At 36.1% G+C, this 19,938-nt stretch overlaps 1 protein-coding gene across 6 annotated transcripts in view; it reads right to left on the bottom strand.

The window, feature by feature from the left end:
* Window positions 1–268: 268 nt before the first annotated feature.
* The window catches only part of NDC1 (NDC1 transmembrane nucleoporin), a 44,109-nt gene continuing 24,439 nt past the window's right edge, over window positions 269–19,938 (bottom strand). For all 6 annotated transcript variants that reach the window (XM_006200507.3, XM_072974446.1, XM_072974449.1 and 3 more), the window contains 5 exons: window positions 18,206–18,256; window positions 16,425–16,488; window positions 15,824–15,924; window positions 3,600–3,760; window positions 269–584 (listed from right to left, as the gene is read on the bottom strand). In XM_006200507.3, coding sequence (XP_006200569.2) covers window positions 521–584; window positions 3,600–3,760; window positions 15,824–15,924; window positions 16,425–16,488; window positions 18,206–18,256 — 441 coding nt within the window. In that variant the 3' untranslated portion in view covers window positions 269–520. The remainder of the gene's footprint in view (window positions 585–3,599; window positions 3,761–15,823; window positions 15,925–16,424; window positions 16,489–18,205; window positions 18,257–19,938) is intronic.

The raw sequence follows: 19,938 nt of genomic DNA, 5'->3' as shown, positions 1-19,938 counted from the left end.
CAACCTAACAGATTAACAAAATATGTCCTTTATACAATATTTTTTGTGACTTTTACCCCACTGTTACCCTTTTTATCCTTCAGTAAACAGAACCTACTCCAAAAAAGTTTATGTATTTTGAGTTTACAGAGAGCTAAACTCAGAACAATTAGGAAGGAAGACTGGATTTTACCTTCTGAACTGGCTCTACTCCTCCCAAAAGTAAATTTTATACATTTTCTAGTTATTATTAAGCTATATAAGCTACAAACATTTCTAGTGCCATAGATACTTCTGTAAAATCGAATATTTTATTATACCACACACAAAAAGCAATCGGTACAGAAAAAGCAGTTTCCAGTTACTCTGTTGAGAATTTCTTTCCATGATTTCTCCCATTAAAGTATAATTTTCAAAGCAACCACCACGACAAAGGAAGCATCTAATTAATCCATTTTCTTCTGATCCAAGAATGCTGAACATTTACTGTCCCATCTGTAGTTGTATCAGCAGTGTAATGAACACAGTTTATATTACTTAACTATTCTTTGAACTCCAAGAACTGTTGAAGTCTTTTCTGATGTTCTGCAGATGCTTGCACAGCACTAAATGAAACATAAATTCAAAGCATAAGCTTTATTTTACATTAAGCATATTAAGTGAACCACAGAACACAGAGTCAATATTTTTCAAAACAATTAAAAACGAATAGAAATCTTCACTTATTTAGTACTTCTGAAAAAAAGCTGGATGAAAACCCTCCTTAATCTAACGAGGAGGGCGGCTTGCATTCAGTAATAGCATGCCTCTACCTTCTAAAAGACCAAAGCAAATTAAGACTGACAAGTGAAGGCATTGATTTTAACCTGCTCTGCTACGGAACCTGCTGTGCAGAGTTCCCGGCCTTGCAGTAGATTTTCTGGATTTTATTACTTTATTTAAACCAGATTCAACATTATCTTTGAGTTGTGGAGTATTTGAATTGCCTTTTATATAAAATCCTTTAAACTAAAATGTTTGGTTAAAACACAATAGACCCCACTAACCGTTTTCAAAGGTAGCCACTTGCTGGAGTAGGTTTACTTTCCCTTTGAACGTAAGCTACATCTTGGATGGGGAAACAGTTCTCTCCCACCCTTGCCCCCACAAAAACACAGCACCTCAATAAAACTAGGGCAAATGTGTACTGAAACTAGTATAAAATTCCCTTTTAAACTTTTCAGCAAAAACTCAATACAATGAAAGATTCTCGTTTTTCAGTTGTTGAAAGCAATATATCAACTTACTGAATCATAAAATTCCAGGTGACTGAAGGTCATCACTTTGAAAAGTGTCAAGAGTCTTACTATAATAATTTTGCTACAAATCATCCTCAAATGCCTTATGCAAACATATCTCTGCTTTCTTAAACCAGGTAGCTGTCTCTAACTGAACCACCTCAAGTGTACTTCACTGTTCTGATTCACTTTAGGTAACAGGGAGGCTGTCACCTGTAACCAAATAGCTCTGAACTCTCTCAAATGCCAAGTCTGCAGCATTTCTAATGACTCTGCCCTCTGCTAACAGGCCCTGTACCATCTCTTACTATTGTTAGTCCTCCTGGCTCTAATAGCAGTCTTCCCCTAAAATTTTAATCCATTATAGGCTGGAAAAACCAGTATATCAAATTTGCCTAAATTAAGAGTAAACAGGTATTAAATGAGTGTTTCCAATGAGCAACTGGGCTGTGTTAATTTTCATGCCTCAAGAGTTTACTTCACTTATACCTGGTTTTCAGAAGTGGAGCTGAGTCTAAATTCTGGTTCTGCAACTTAACTACCTGCATAATCTAAGGCAGGTTACTTAAATCATTACATAAATTGCCCACAACTACAGATAGTCAATGGTGTGACCAGACATAAATCCAAATGTTGTTATTCCAAATCCAACATTTCTATGCTACCATTCTCTCCTACATTTGTACAAAATAGTCTCTAATGACCTGATCCGTTTTGGTACATATATAAAACATGGCTCTTCTTAGACAAAAGAAACTAAGGCAGAGTTTCATTCTCATAATTTTTTAAATCATTTATCTTTCTTATCTAAAACAAAAATTAGTTTTTCCCTTTTCTCCCTATTTTTGCTGTATCATTAACATACATCATATCTATCTCAGTATTTAAATTTATTGAGTGTTTTCTGAGAGTACCCTACATGGCAGTTTACATCTTAGAAGCAGTCTAGTGCTGTACAGGGTAAGAAGGTAGATTTTTTTTCCCTTTGGTGCTCTATGCCTGCCTGTGCTCATGCTCAGTGGTGCTGAGAGAAGGTGGTAGGATTCTAAGAGCAAGAAAGACCTGATTTTAGGTCCATGTTCTAACACTGACTAGGCTGTGCTATTAGGCAAGTTCTTAACCTCTTTTTCCATGTCTGTACAATTATGATAATTTCCACAACTCACAAGCTCTTTGAGAGGGGTAAATGAAAAAACTATATATACAGTGCTGAGTGTATTGTCCAGAACAGCACTGCCCAACAGAACTTTCTACAACGATGGAAATGTTTTTACCTAAGCTGTCCAATATGGCAGTCAGTAGTCATATGCAGTTACTGATGACTTGAAATGTGGCCAGTGTAACTGACAAGCTGGATTTTTAACTTCATTTAACTTTAAATTTAAACAGCCTTACGTAATTATCATATTGGAGAGTGCAGATTTAGAAGGCACTCAATAGATTTTTTTGTTTGTTTTTAAACATGTGAATAAACTTCCTAAGGACAGAGGATTATCTACAACTCTTTTGTATTCCACACAGAACCAAAGTGTTCCACAGAAACTTGCTTCTACTGCTGCTGCCGTATGCATGCATGTATGTATATATATGTGTATGAATGCCTTAAGTATTTGCCTTATGGAAGTAAAAGGAAATACACTACTGTTTCTAAAAGCAGGTGGCATGACGAAATTCTAAACTATTTATTGATAGCATACAGAAAAAGCAGAGCAATCTCTTATATCTTTTAAAGTTCATTCATAATTATGATAAACATTATTTAGTTAATAAAACTAGTCTCCCTTACCATGCCTAGCTAGATAATTTCATAAGAAGAAAGCTGTAAACATCAATGATACTAAATATAAACAGGTTTGGCATTTGTGGTTTTCTTTCTGGTTCCATTTCTGAAGGTGTTGTGATCTGTCACTGTTTTTCCAGCATGATTCACAAAGCACCAAGGATTCATTTACGGAATACTCTACTCACCCTGTCTTAGTTTACTGGCCAAGATGTAATAACAGAATTATTTTTAATATGCTTTTCTGGGGAGGTATTCATTTTGCCTTTTTTCTGTCTGAAGGATGTTTTAGTATTTTAAAAATATATATATAATTACATTTGCTGCCTTTATAATTTTCTACCCTTTTTAAAATCCATTTAAAAGAAGGCCTCAAGCTTTTATGATAGGCTTAATTTTAAAATGTGAATATTAAATCTAAATCCAAGCTGTTAATTCCCAGTAGAAATCATGAAAGTCCCCAAAGAATACTTTCAACATGTAAGCCTTTATAATTCTCAAACCTCTCTCTCAGGGAAACTCCTGAGAGTGGATTACCATGAAACAAGAACAAGTAAACTTACTTCAGATGTTCACCAAACGTAGTAGTTATTCTATAGATGGCAGTTTTTAGTGATGCTCTAAAGGCAAATCTCAACGTTTTATAAGAAGTGTCCACTAGGCTTCCTGAAATCCGAGGTGGTTTACTGGAAGCATGAGGAAGTTTGAAGTACTTGTCAACTGCCTACATCAAGAAAGAAAGAAAAGATATTAGTTCAGACTATCAAGAAAGCCAACTTAGTCCAAAGAATTAAGGAGATTTAATTTCAGATGGATGGACAGACAGACAGAGATATATACATACAAAGACACACAATAAAATATTTGTTTTGGATCACAGTCAAAACGGTTTGAAAACCAGTGCAGAAGAGGTGCCGCCACTTCAGCAGTTTCCAGGGAGAAGTCCAGGTCTGTCCTCTAAAAAAGAGTCGCACTTCAACAGCCCCGAATATGCAAAGTTGGGGAGTGAAACACAGATATTCTACTCTGCTTATGATGTATGACAGGTAAGAATACCTTTGTTATAAATCTCAGCTCCAAAAAAGACCAAAAGTTTATACTTAACATAAATAATTTACCAGACTAACTTACCTGCCTTTACAATTCTAGATGATAAAGTATCTATGAGCAAGAATAGGTAGGGAAAGGGAATTCACAAGTGGAACTGATTTTATTTATACTTGATAGTATAAGAGATTTAAGCATAACTTTTAAAGGCCAAAGATAAAATAATTTTTAAATGATAGAACTATATTAAGAGAAGGGAGAAGACTGAGAAGTGTCAGTGTGTTAATCTACAGCAAGATAATGTCTAAAGTGACAAGAAATAAGTATAAGTCTATTATTTAGTTATGGATGTAACCACCAAAAGTACTTAAGACTATAGTTAAAATGATTTCTACCATCATGTTTTTAATTTCAGATACTCTCTTACATAATTTGAGGGATCCTTTTCATTTCAGCATCCTACTTTTGTTTCAAGGATGTAATACCCTCTCTTATTTCTGAGGATTTCAATAATTTTTACTAAGTTTTGGGGTTTTTGTTTTATAGTTCTTCCAAGCTACTTTTTCCCTCTTAGCTTCTTTTGGTCTCTATCTTCTGTATTAGAGACTTTCCCCCAAAATCTAGTGATCCTTAGCTCATGACTGAGAGTGAGACCTCCTAAAGAGTTGACCAAAACCTCTGAGTACATAACTGGAGATTACTGACAACTGCTCTGAGTACATAGGTGGAGGTTACTGACAACAGGCTTCACAATAGGTGTTCTATGTGGATATTTTGGGGTGAGTGCTCACCTCAGCAATTTCACGGTCTTTCTTTTTGGTTTGGTGAGGGTTCCCAGACAGCAGTCTTCCAGTACCTTGTCTGGAGGGCCTGGTCCCTAGTGCTCAGGGGAGCCAAGTGGGGAACAAAGCTAATTGAGCAGCTCCCTTTGCTTTTAGCAGAGTACCCACAGCTGTGGACTCTCCCAGTCCAGAGGCCAGGTGTTTTACCCTCTCTAGAGGATAAATTGTGACTTTCACTGGAGTGAGGGAGAAACACCACCGAGGAGAATCTAGGCCTCTACCTGATTTTCAGACAGCTCTTGGCCAGACCTCCTTGCTTTGGTACCTGTCCCTACACTCTTGGTTCCAGGGGTACTTGGTGCTTGCCTCACTACCAACTTCACATCTGCCTCTGGAATCTGCTAAGTTAGTTATCCCAGCCATCTGCTCTCCAGCTTTGAAAACTTTGTTGCTGTTGTCTCCTCTACTATTTATGGATTTATGTCTTTTTAAAAGTTCTTTTACTATAGTTTAGCAGAGTTTAGGGGCAGGAACAAGATATGATGCGTGTGTTCAGTCTGCCAGGATAACTTCAAGTCCAATCATTTATTCTTTCAACAGTAACTTATAAGAGTGTTTTCCAAGACTGGGATATATACTTGAGATAATTTTAGGCAGTATGGAAGTGGTATTCAGTGACATACTTAAACAACATGAAATAACACTGAATCATAATGGGAAAGTTACTTCCTTTGCAATTTTCTTGCAAACCTTCTGATTAACCCTTAGTACACCAGGAAAAATAGTCATCATCATTTATACCTGGGTCCAATGGACCTTTCTGATAGTTTAAAGTCTTTTTACAAAAAATTTACAGAAATAAGAATGACAGGATAATGTAAAGTAATTTTATGGAAATTTAAGTAAGATTATAAACATATTTCCAGGTTTTTAAGACACATACATCTGAAACAGGCCGTATCTTTTGAATGCAACAAGCTGCTTAATAGCTTTCATGAATAAACCTGGAATATACCCATTCTGTATTATCGATTTCACATTGAAAATATACCTCCAAAAGGTTCTAGCTTAACATTACTTCTGGCTCTTTTTCTTCCATTTGCACCATTAAAATACAGTATTTTTTAAAACTTTTGACAGCTCATAATTTTGTTGAAGAGTTCAGCCATTTTCTTTGAACCGTAATTGTGCAAAACATTTTCATTTTTAGTTTTATAAAGACAAATTGAAACGATCAATCAAATATAAAATATTTTACTGTATGTGACTTTTTTTCATCTTAACATCATCTGTTTCCTTCCAATCACCTCTGAATACACTTTTGTATACCTTCAACATGTATCCACTTATGATCTGAATAAAGTAAATTTTGGTGCGCAAATATCACAGAAGATGAAGGAATACTGTCGTGTCTACTTTTAGCAAAATGGGATGATTTAGGTTCTTATTATAAAATATTGTGGGACAAAGTGGTTCCTCTTGAATGACTTACTAGTTGAGAATATCACACGTACTTCCTTTTTCTCCTTAAAAAATACATTGTTCTGCAGACTCACAGACATAAAAAAACACACCTATAGTTAACGGGGAGTAAAGGGGGTGGGAAGTGATAAATTGGGAGTTCGAGATTTGCAGATGCTAACTACTATATATAAGATAAACAACAAGTTTCTACTGTATAGCACAGGGAACTATATTCAATATCTTATAGTAACCTATACTGAAAAAGAATATGAAAAGGAATATATACATGTATATATATGACTGAAACATGCTGTACACCATATATTGACAAAACATTGTAAACTGACTATACTTCAATTAAAAAAATAGTTTAAAAGAATTGTTCTGTTGTCAGTTCCTGAGTTTGAGGAAATATATTTAGAATACTATCATTTGAAATCCCTCTTACATGATCAATTTCACCATCATCATTAAAGTCTAGAGCTGCAGTATGCAAGGTGGTATAAGATATATGTAGCTATTGAGCACTTGAAATGTGGCAGGTCTAATAGAGATATGCTATAATAATGAAAATACACATCAGATTTTGAAGACATAGCATAAAAAATATAAAATATCTCATTAGTAATTTTGTACCAATTATATGATAAAATCGTACTTCTTTAAACACAGAGTTGGACAAAGTATATTATTAAAGTTAACCTCACCTGTATTTTTCTAATATAACTACTAGAAAATGTGAAGTTACATATGTGGATTGCATTATATTCCGATAGGACAGAGCTTGTCTAGAGTGCTATCTCTTTACATTCATCTTCTGATTTACCTAAATTAATTATTTAACATACTGGCAATTTTCTTTCCTCTACCATCATTGGTAGAAAATTTTAAAAATCTGAATGACTCTTGAAATGTTCTAGGTGTGCAGATAATTTGATCTTTCCTCTTCATTATTTATTCTCATTTCTCTTCCTTGTCCCTCAGTAGCAGCCCTCCCGGCTGATTCCCAACTGTAATGGAAAGTCATTAGTGCTTCACTGTTAACTGTGATGATCACTGAGAGCTTTCAATCATTCATCCTCAACAAGCTAAGAACATGTCTATTCCTATAATATTAGGAATTTTTTTCTTCTTTTAATCAATAATGGATTTGGAATTTCATCAAAACCTATTTGGGCATTTTAGTATTTCCTTTCCCAATAAATTATACTTTCTAAAACTGAATTAGCAACTGCATTCAATGAAAGCTTAAAAAAAAAAACTATAAAAGATGTGTGTTCATACTACTTACTTATCTTTTGTTAAAAGATGATGCAATACTATATGATTTCATCATTCTTGTTTTCTCATTGGTCTTTTTTTTTTTTTTTTTTACCACAACTGGAGTAATGGATGAGTAATGATGAAATAATCCCTAGGATGATCAACTAGCAAACTGTTTCAAGATACTGGGAATGTAAAATCACTAGAATTCCATAATACATCTTAAATTTTAAAAGGATCCAAAGGGTGACTGCAAAAGAATGAATTTTGTTCTTCCGTTGTTCTTGCAAAGATTTCTAAAAAAGAATAAAATTCATAAAATATCAATCCTTACAAATAACTGGAACAGCTCCGAAAACAAAGGCAAAAAATAAATGGGGTCTAACAGCCCCTAATGGTATAAAACTTACATTGGGGAGTAAAGCCTCACTTTGGAGCTAAACTGTCCTTAGCACATCTCTAATTCTCTCTAATCTCCTTTTGTAGCAAAGGATAAGCAGGCTTCAGGTTTACAGACTTCAGCAAACAGTATCAAGTTAGAACCTAAAATTATTGTCTTTTCTCTCCTTAACTGTCTTATCCTCAATACCGAAATCCAAAAAGCCCTGATCTGGCAGTAAAACCTGACCTAGGCTGACATAGGCTATTTATGTTCTTTACCCCACTTACACAAATATTCAGATTATTTCACTGGAGAAAAGTATTACAGTATCTGATTAAGGGATCCCACCTCAGATAGTAATAGGACTGTTATGTAGTGGATGATACGTACACCACGTTACATGCTGAAAATTCCAAGACTTCCCAATTTTGAAATATATCCTAGGGTCTGAGATAAGGTACTCTAGACCTATATTCTTTTTTTTTAATGTTTTTTATTGACTTATAATTTTACAATGTTGTGTCAAATTCCAGTGTAGAGCACACTTTTTCAGTTATACATGAACATACATTCATTGTCACATTTTTTTCTGTGCTATAGACCTATATTCTATTTGCTGCAAGTCAAATTAGTTTTCCTTTTATAATACTGATATAAAGTTTCCTTTTAAATAAGTTTAAGTTTTCCTTTTATAATACTGATATAAAGTTTCCTTTTAAATAAGTTTAAGTTAAATATGAATGACTTAAAATACTGAGTAAGTAATAATTCATTCAGGTGGTATATAAATATGACTAAAATTATGACAATAGTATGTGGTAATAAACAGCTATGGCAAAAACTATGAAGGCAGCGTGTGAATAACTTAAATCTAGGAAACACTGATTTACAGTATTTAATGATGTGCCCCATGGTTAGGAAAACTGAAGTATGTACTTAATCAGATGAGAGGTTAAACAAGTATTTATTGAGCAAATCACCACTCATGGTTCTTGCCCCAAAGACTCAGATCACACAACTGGGATCTCAAATATGTAGTTAAGAATTATCTAGCCCTAACAGAAGACTTAAAAGGGGCTGTACTATGGAAACAGGAACTTTTATACTTATACTTATGTAAGTATATACCCATTTATACTTACATGCCATCATATATGCACAAAGACTATATAAGGAGAAAACCCTGGCTGTTCTCCCCTGAATATTTACCTATCAGTGTCATTAATAAATGTCCACTGTGCAGATCCTTGAAAGTCGCTAGTCTCAAGGATTCTACTTACAACCTAGTTAAAACAAAGGTTTACTCCACCAAAGCCAGAATCCCAAACAAATGCTAAAGACAAGATCAGACTTTATTATTGGAAATCAGGACTTTGGGCAGAGTTTCTCAACCTGAGTACTACTGACATTCTGGACTGGATAACTCTTTCTTGTGGGGACTGACCTGTGCATTACAGGCTGTTTAGCAGCATTCCTGGCCTCTACACAGTAGATGCCAGTATCACTCGCCTAGTTGTGAGAATCAAAATGTCTCCTGACATTGTCAAATGTCACCTAGGGAGCAAATTCACCCCTGGTTGAGAACCACTGCTATAGAATAACAACAATATTAGATGATGATAATGATAGCTAAATGACAGACTGCAGTTATCATGTGCCAGGAACTGAGTTAACTGTCATATAGATATTATTTCATTTAAATAATAAAACAATTTGCCAACAAAGCCATACATGATAACCACTTGTTTTATTCTGTTTAATTAAATGTTTTTATAGTAGTACCTATTTATTGCATATCTAACACTTGCCAAGAACTATTCTAGACTCTTTACAGATACTATCTCTAACCTCCGTAATGACCCTGTAAGATATTATTTCCATTTTACAGATGAAGACACTGATCTCAGAAAACTTTAATAAATTGCCCTCAGTCACCCAGAAAGTAATGGAGCCTGGGCATCTGTCTGACATTGTCACCTAGACTACTTGCTTACAGTGTTGACAACAATACTCTAAAAAAATCTTTAAAGATCTTTTCTGCTGTACAATGTAAGAGTTCTGTCATACAACGTAGTAATATGACAACGAAGTAATAAGAGCTAACATCTGCTCAGCACTTAATATGGGCCAGGTGCCCTGCGTGCTTTATGGAGGTGATCTCATTCATTCTTCACAACCCTATAAAGTAGTGTTATCATCATCCCCATTTTCCAGATACAGAAACAGATGTTTAGAGATTACCATAATAATAATATCATTATTACCATATTACCATGGTGCACTCCCTCCCTCATTTTATAATTTCTGAAATGGAGATGTATCTTCTAATTAACAGCATCTTACAGTCAATGAATTATGGTAAATGTCTTTTCCAAGTTCACACAGCTAAGAAGTAGTAAGAGCTGGGATTCAGACACAGGTAGATCTGGCTCTAGATCTCACACTTTGGCCCTCCTGACATGCTGCCATTCTGTCTTAAGAAAGGAGGTTAGGAAATGCATAACCCTGCCAAGCCCTCACAGACGTAATCTGATGCAGTGGACAGCAAAGAACTTGGGGTCTCAAAGCCTTGTTTTCAAATTTACTCAACCATTTATCAGGCATGATCTTGAATAAATCATACCAGTAGATGAGTCTTTTTGAAAGACTCAATCACTCAAAACTAGCCTTATTCTAACCTTATGGGATTGTTACAAAGATTATAAGAGAAGTATTTCTTTTGGAGTACTACACAAATATTTGGTAAAGTAGCATAGGATTCTAAAGAAACAAAGAACTGACTGTGACTTGTAGACGAGTATTGATCAAGAGTCTCTGGGCCTTCAAATCCACAGTTCTGGCGCCCAAGAATATTCCTTTCCTTTTCCTCATTCTTCCTGCTAACTTCTGCATCACTTCCTCAGGGAAGCCTTTCATGGCATCAAATTCCTATTTTCAGTCCCCCATTCACAACATTAGCTTAGATTTGCCTGTGTTCTCTGATAATCCTGTATTTTTGTACACTGCAGCACTTACTACAATTGTAGTTATTTGTACAATTTTGTTTTATAGTCTGTAAGTTCCTGGAGGGCAGGAACCATTTTGCCTTTTCTCATTCTATATGTCAGCGCATGGTAACCATTTGATAATTAATATTCACTGGATGAATGGATCTGTGAGTGGCATGAAGGTCAACTTCAACATTTCAAGTGTATCAAAATTCGACCTTCAGATGATGAGGCAAAAAACATAATAGAGCTGATATCCTACATCAAGGCGAGACTGACTTTTCAAAGAATAGAAGGCTTTCTGAAAAATCTGAAACATACTCTTGAAAACAAAAAGATTCTGGAGCTGGATGGTAGTTGATGGTTATATAAGAATGTGACTGTACTTAATGACACAGAACTACACACTAGAAGATTTAAAATAATAAATTTTATCTATATTTTACCACAATTAAAAAATTTTTTTAATTAAAAAAAACACTCTTCCATTTTGATCCCCAACCTTCTGCATATAGGAACGCTTTTTAAACACCATACATACACACAAACACACACACACACACACAGTGGAATTCCACAAGATAGTAGTTATTCTCCATCTACTTATGGAGGGAATAAATAATTACCATGAACTCAGTAATGCTTTCAAATGAATTTATATTTTAATTAACTAAAACAGTATGTAGAAACCTCTGAAAAATAGCTGTAAACATGTTAGACAAACATTAATTATTCAGACAGCAATGTATGTGTGGATTCATGACTCCACTATAATACTTGTAACATCCCCGAACAGCCTGGCCCACCAACAGGAACAACTGTCCTAGAATATCCAGCCCTCCACTCCTTGTCCTCTGAATGGTTCGAAGAGAAGGCTCCCCCTTTCCTTTCATATTTTGTCTTTAATGATACACAGTGAAATGGCTGATGTTATTGATAGTGAAAAGTGAAATAAAGAAACCAAACAGTTCCATACAAATGTTCCTTAGTAACATTCAGAAGCCTGTATTTTATAACTTGTCTTAACCCTTTTAGAGATACTTAGAATTACAGATACTTTGTTAAGAGCAAATATCCCTCCTACGTCAAAGAACATAAAATCAAAAACATATAGCAGGGTTCCTATGAATCACATCACATCCCTGCCTCTCAAAATGAAAGGGCTTTAGACCACTTTAATTAAAGCATTATATCAGAATCATCACTCAATTCAGGCTCCAGAACAGAAGTCTTCACCCACTGAAGCAATCTAGTAATCATCCAACAAGCATTTAGTAAGTACCTATCATTTGCCAGGCACCATGTCAGATGCTAGGAATACAGAGACAAGACAAGATCCCTGCCTCTATTCCGACTAATAGACATGATAAAAGTAAACAATTAAAATGCAGCATCATAGAGTGATGAAATTGGAATTACAGGGCAGAGTCGCAGAAAAATGTGTTCCAGGCAAAGAAGGAAAGAAAAGAAAAAATGTATAGAGTTAAAGTTAGGTTAAGAAAATAAAATATACTTGGGGGAAAAACTGAATAGTACATGGTGGTTATCAGAGAAGATTGCTCATGAGAAGAACAGGATAGTGGCTGAAGTCAGAAATAAGGATCTCTGTTAAGAGTTAACAGGGGCAGAAGGCTTTAGTAATAATTCAGGTCAGGAATGTCAAGGGCCTGAAGTAAGGTGGAGGCAGGAAGGATGGGTGGTTGATACAGGACTCATCCCTCAGAGTTTTGCCCCATGGACATGGCAACAAGGAGTTGAAGGAATTAGTAATAAAATGGTTGAAGTGACAGCCTGTGAGGTCTAAGCTGGACACAGAAAGACATATATGTAGCTAGGAGGGGGCTGAAAAACAAAGGAAGTGAAAATATTGGCAAAGACAAAGAAAGTGCACAGAAGAAGTGAGAGCATGAGAGGCAGTGTTTGGAGCAAGGGCTTTTACGTGGTCCCACAGACCTATGGGTAGAATTCAGGGGGTATAAACTTTGGGATAAAAATTCCATGTCTATCTTTACTAAAACTAAGCATTTATTTCAATTACGAATGTACGTTGCAAGTCACAACAGCATCAGCAGTTCCTGTGACTTTGTCACCAATATCTTCATATCACATTACTATTACAGCTATCATGAAATACCATTCCTCATAACACTACAAAATGATGAGTCACTAGACTCACTGACAGGTCTTATTTAGTGCATTAATTAGAAAGCACACATTTTTGAGGGGCTGGGGGTATAGCTCAGTGGTAGAGCACATGCTTAGCATGCATGAGGTCCTATATTCAATTCCCAGTTATTGACCAAAAAAAAGAAAGGAAAAAAAAGCACACATTACTATATCACAAATTTAACACTTTCATAGCTATATTCTAATATAACTGATTTATTTCCTTTCTAATCCTAAAGACTTTATTTTATATATTTAAAAACATTATTCTGAGAAAAAGTCCACGGACTTCATCAGACTGCCAAAAGGATCTTGGCACAAAAACATTTAAAGATTCTGGCTTAGAGGGTAGAATCCTGGAATTTTAAGCTCTGGAAGTGGAGAATCCGGGAATGAGGAGGCCCGGATGACAGTCGCAGGCTGAGACTCATGGGTATATAAAAGAGTAGCAAAGAGGAGGAAGCCAAGGAACTGTGCAGCCAAGCGGGACAAATAATCACGTGGACACTGAATCACTCATAATCAGCCTCAGGATATGGGGCGGGAAAAACTGAAAGGCAGTTTGCAAAATCTGATGACTGCAGAGCATGACCAAAAGGCCAACTGTGATGTGGCCTAGGAGAGAAAAGATGCCACAAGCCTCACAGGAGAAGGAATTTTTACACCTAGAAACTAAGTACCAAGTCATTGGTACTGTTCTTTTTTCCTTTTATCTCTTCCCAGCTCTCAAAAATATGCCTCTGCCTCTTTCTACTCTGCCCCTCAAAAGTATTCTCCATCCAACTCCTCTGTTTCAAAGTAAATAGGGCCTGACCTTTCAACAAATCTGTAATTCTTACCTTTCTAATCAAAGGTAGGAATGACCACAACCAAATAAACAGATTGCTTTCCTTGTCATACCTACACATAACCAACTATTAAAGAAGTTTTAAAACTTCTATAAAGAAGAATCAAAACTTTTGATGGTGGAGAGGTGAGAAGAAAGTAATTTGGGTGAAGGATATTGCTAGGGCAGTGTGATCCTTGTGAAATCAATTCAGTTTCAACCAGCATTTTTAGAAAATGAAATAGAATGGAAAAACATCAGAATTCATAGCACATAGTAAAAGGTAAGCACTGTTCTAAGAACCCTTCGTTTCTGTCACACACACACATACACACACACCCCCTTATATTCTGAGTCAAATGTAAACGTACTACAGGTCTTGGTTCAAAGTTTGAAAGCCACAGTTCTAAGGGTAGAGCCATCCTCTCTGAAGAGAACCTTATGTGACAATAAAAAGGCCAAGAGAAAATGGTAGATAAGTTCAGAAAGAATAAAGGATGTGGATCTTCTGCTTTCCCTGGGGTCTACCACCCTGCTAATGCCCTGCAATCAGCTCGGTTTCAAGTCTCAACTCTGCCACCTTGACTTGTTGAGTTACTGCGTTACCGAACCTCTCTCGTGTGTAAGATAGGGCCAAAATACCTCCATCTTACTTCACAAGATAGTTTTGAGGATCAAAAAAATAAAAAGATATTAAATCACTCTGTAGACTATAAAGCAGTGTACTGTTGTTTTATTTTAAACTACACAGCCAGAATTTTAAAAAAGCAAACTATGCTATGAATATCCCAAATCATGGTTATCCTATTGTGTGGTTAGATAAGCCAAATATTAGAAGTAGTGGGGAAATAGTAGGAAATTATTTCTTTAGAGAAAAGTAGCTGGGAAAGAACACAATAAAAATATCCACTTGTGCATATAAGTCTCAAGTAACATATACAAGAAAGTGGGCACAAAGAGGACTCAAAGCAAAAAAAAAAAAAAAAGGTCATTGGTTTTGATGAGACTTTCTAAGAGGTAAAATGAATTGAGATTTGAAGAAAGGAACAGTGAAGCCTGTTTTCTCTTCATATCTTAAACTGCTTCCCAAGACCAAAAGATGTATCAATTGTTAGCTTTCAAACCTCGTTCAGTAACCCCGCCTCCAGAAAACCTACTACACATACCCAAGTCCTACCTCTAAATGCCTCTAAACCTCAGTGTTTATATTGCTCATCTGCCAGACAACTAGTATTACAAGTCAGTGTAAAACATGTCACCCAACATGAAGTTAAGAAAGGCAGTCTACTGGAAAATAAGAAGTACAAGTCAGTGTAAAACATGTCACCCAACATGAAGTTAAGAAAGGCAGTCTACTGGAAAATAAGAAGCATGCTTTATTTTTCTTCCTTTAAGTCTAGGACTAAAGAGACCTAAACTTTCAGTTTAGGTTTAAACCTATGCACCCAGACTGGTGGCAGGAATCCACTGGCCTCAGATCCATCTTATGCCTCTGGCCGATAGGCAACTTCTTATCTGCATTGGTAATAACTACAGGCCACTTTCAGTAGCTACAAATTGTGTAAGGTTGCAAATTTTTATCACTGAACAGAATTCCAATATCCTAAATAATATGATTAATACCAGATGTATATCCTGCAGGTTTGGTATACTTCTCCTGTTGTAATAAAATTACTATTTATAAATGAATTAAAGTTTATCCTCTAAGTCTCTCCTAGATTATAATGTCCTAAAGATGAGAACAGTACCATTATTTTGACTTCCAACATATGTTTTGTTACTCAATGTGATATATAAGAAACAAACTGAAAAGGCTGGGCAGAGAGAGGGGACACGACCTCTGCCTCCACCCAACCTTCATATTGCCTACCTCTTGCAGCGTCAACAAAGTATTAAGAATAGCTGGTAGTGTAGTCTGGACAACTCCAAATCTATCTTCCGTAAATGATGCTGCTACTAAGTGAGACAGACCTCAAGGGGAAAGAAGAAAAAAGTTAAAAGTGAATCAAAATTAGGCAAATCTACTTGCAGTGCATCTATTTGAGAAAGGGTTACTATTCTGAATATACTAAAAAAAAAACCTTCTAAATAAAAAAGAGGGAGTAATACAATAGAAAAATAGGCAAAGATTAGAAGAGGAACTGAAAAGGTGCACAGCTGCAGCAGTCTTGAATAAGATGACATTCTCTGCCTTAAGTTCTAGTAGGAAAAGAATTTTTTAAAATAATAGTGTGCTTGGTAGCACTAAGAAAACAATGTCTGATAAGGAAATGGAGGGACAGTTGTGAGGATACTTTTCGTATCCTCCTAAAAGATACCTAAGAAAAATGATCTATACAAAACAAAGAAATAAAAATGTATCTGAAAATTCAAAGATTGAGATCAAAGTCCAGAACTGATCTTTCATGGATTATACTTCAATATTTAACTGATAAATAAAATCATAGTTGCAGTTCACTGAGATTGCTTACCTTCTAATGCCCAAATATGCATTTGAGCATCTGAAAAAACAGCCTGAATGGAGGCCTCTGGGTGCTACAAATACAACAAAAACATTTAAGTAAGTTCCCCTGAAATGATAATTTCATCTAATCAATTATATATACACCATAGCAATAAAAAATACACAGTTGCCTCTCAAGAATTAAAACTTGAAATTCTTACACAATGATTTAACTGCAATAAAGCATTCTGCTACCAACTTACTACATGACTTGCCAACTTTCCAAAACTCTGTGTGCTTCAGTTTCTCATTTAAAGAGTTACACACACTCAAACCCCCCTCAGAGGATTATGAACACTTATATAGTTACGAACACTTTTTTTTTTAAAAACAAAAGAACTTCTAAATATGTATTACCTCTCTCAAATTGTCTACCTTCAGCCCCACTCCAAAGAAAAACCTCCCAACCTTCCTTAATACAGCAAGGTCAAGTAGTGTAGAGCAATATCTGGCCCGTGTTAAGTGCTGGATTTCATAATGCACCCAACGAAGCCTATTAAGTACAACAGCATGTTACATTTCCCAACATTAAACAGCAGTGTCTACAACTCCTTATCATACAATAGGTCCATCTGCAAAATAAGAAATCAAAAGTAGCTGTTCGTTTCCAAGGGAAAAGATCTTGCTCAGTGTCTGCTCTGCCACTTACTGGTTACGTGTCCTTAGGCTAGCTACCTGAGTCCTCTGAGCCTCAGGTTTCCTTATGTGTAAAATGAGGACAAAAAGACATCTCACAGGGATGCTGTTCAAATTAAATGAGGGAACTTGAGTGAAAAGAGCATGGCATACATAAGACAAAAGAGTGCGTTTTTCCCCCATTCTTCCCAAACAAAGCTCTGAAGTAAAACTTCAGATAACCCCTCTTCCTCTTGGTGGAAGACAAGACAACTTCCTCGGGGGTCTGATAGTTTTCCCAGAACTCTAATGGATGGCCTAAGGTAGATTATTTCTGGTAAACATAGTTGCTATTTGGGTGGATCTTCCCTGCCATCACAGTGAAAAAAGTTCCAAGAAATTGAAAGGATTCTGTTATATGTATCTGTATTCTATCGAGTTACTCAGATCTCTCTCCATCCATCAGAGTATGACTCCCACAGGATAAAAATGAGAAAAAATGAGAAATGTATGCAATGCAGACTTTCACTTGCAGGCATTAACTGAGTGCATTATAGTTAATACTGCAATATCTGCAGAAAGAGAGACGCTAGATTAAAATAATTAAAACAAAAATTCTCCCTCCTACATGTGGGCAAAGGTTTTGCTCATCAAAAGATTAATTAGTACACAACAGCTGTAGCAGTGAAAATAGGAATAAATCTTCAGCTACCATGGAAACTGACTCTCCTATAGCAGCTGGAGCAGCTGACAGACAAGTTGGAAAGTCATTTAGTTTGTGGCCTGAATTACAACTTTTATCCAATACAAGTTTAACACCTGCAGTCTAGTTATCTCTCTTCTGAACACTAAACTGGCCACTAAGATTTTGCAGAAAGGAGCTGCATATCAGCACAAAGCTGTCTGCAGCCAAGAGACTCAGGAGGTCAACTAGAGCCAAGCCTCAGGAAGCCAGAGGTGAGATGTGTGTCTAGAGCAGCTATCGTTAAAACGGAGGTTTAGTGAAGCATGATGCAAAGCTGTTTGGCTTGCTATGATTAAGCTAAATATTTAGAAGTCCCATCTGCTACTTTATTTTTTATTTTGTTTCCTCTCCCCCTATTCCCAATTCCAAAGAATGCTACACATTCTTACCTTACTGAAAAAATACATTATCAGCACCCGTTTTGATAAGAAATTCTTAATCTGAGTAGGAAAAAAAAAAGAATTAACACATGCACAGTCTTCAGTTCTACCGAAATATGATTATTATGCATTTCCAGGTTCTTCCTGACACTAACTTAAATGAAACACTTTACAACTTACAGGGAAAGAACTGTATTTACAGTAAACCATATAAGTAAATACTTTTGTACTATAAATTGGATAGGCAAGATGAGCCATCTAACCTAAGCTGCATTCCCACGTACACATGTCTAACCCTCAAAGTAAAGCCCTGTCAGAATAAAAGGAACTCTAAGTGGTTCTGGCGATACTCTCTAAGACCAAATTCTTTCTCAATTCTCTACAGCTGTCTTACCCTTTAACCTCTTAATGCCAAAAAAGAGTGTTTCCCCTACTAAAAAAAAAGATCTTTAAGACATGAAGTGGTTTTCTACTGGTTGACATTTACAAGGAAAACAATTTTCCTAATATTAAGCTAAAAGCTACATACCCCAACTGACTTCAAAGTAAATTCATGACACAGCAGTACTTACGGCACATACAGCCTGAAGTTTTGTAAAATGCCTTCAGTTCTTCTCTATTAATCATTCAATCCACAAACATGTTGTTATTTCTCCCCTCTTAAATAACAAAATCCTTCCTTGATCCCTCAACTCCCCCCAGCTATCACATTTCTCTACTCCCCTTATAGCAAAACTCCTTGAAAGATCCAGCTTTTCTTCTGGCTTCCAGTTCCTCTCCCAATCTCTCCGGAACCCATGCCAATCAGGTGTTCATCCCCACTACTCCATCCAATAGCTCTTGTCAAGGACTCAATGACTGCCACAGTTCATTCTTAGTTTGAATTCCATGCTACCTATCAGCAACATCTGACACTCACTTCTCTTTAAACGCCCTTTTCTTGGTTCTTTCTCACCTCAATGGTGCTTGGCCTCCTCCTCATCTCCCAGACCTTTAGTCATTAGAGGACCTGCATTTCTTTTCTTCTATATCTACAATCCCCAAGAGTTTTCAAGGAATCTCATGGCTTTAAATACTGTCTATACTCTGATGACTTCCAAATTTTCATTTCTAGCCTAGATCTTTCCCCTGGACTCCAGATACATGCCTGATTTCTTATTCAGTATTTTCACTTTATTGTCTAGTAAGTATCTCAAAATTGACATGCCTAAAATCAAACTCATGATTTCCCCACCTCATCTCTATCAAATTTCCTCTTCCAGAATCATCAGTATATTGCAACTCTATAAATTGCAACTATATTATTTCAGGCCCTCGGGCCAAAAACTTTAGAATCAACATTGACTCTTTCACACCACAATCAAACCATAAACAAATCCTATTACAACTACCTTGAAAATATTCATACCCTGATCACATTTTATAGTCTCCACAACCATTCTGGTCACAGATACAATCATCTCCCATTAGATTACTTCAATAGCTTTACTACTGTCTCTCTGCTTCCACTACTGCCCTCCGAGGATCTAGTCTCAAATAGCAGCAGTTTCAAAATTAAGGTTACATCATGTTATTCTTGTGGGTAACACTACACAGTGGCTACCCATCTTTTAAAGAGAAAATGTCAATCTTTACATTGGCTAGTGGGCCTATGAGCTCTGGGTGCCTACTACCTCTTTTGATCTCACCACCCACCTACCACTCTCCCCTCACTCGACTCTGGCCACACGAGTGTCCCTGCT

This window comes from Vicugna pacos, chromosome 13 (genome assembly GCF_048564905.1).
Source record: "Vicugna pacos chromosome 13, VicPac4, whole genome shotgun sequence".
In the NCBI taxonomy this organism is placed as follows: Eukaryota; Metazoa; Chordata; class Mammalia; order Artiodactyla; family Camelidae; genus Vicugna; species Vicugna pacos.
Note: the sequence above shows the minus strand (reverse complement) of the source record. Positions and strands in the feature narration are given on the sequence as shown.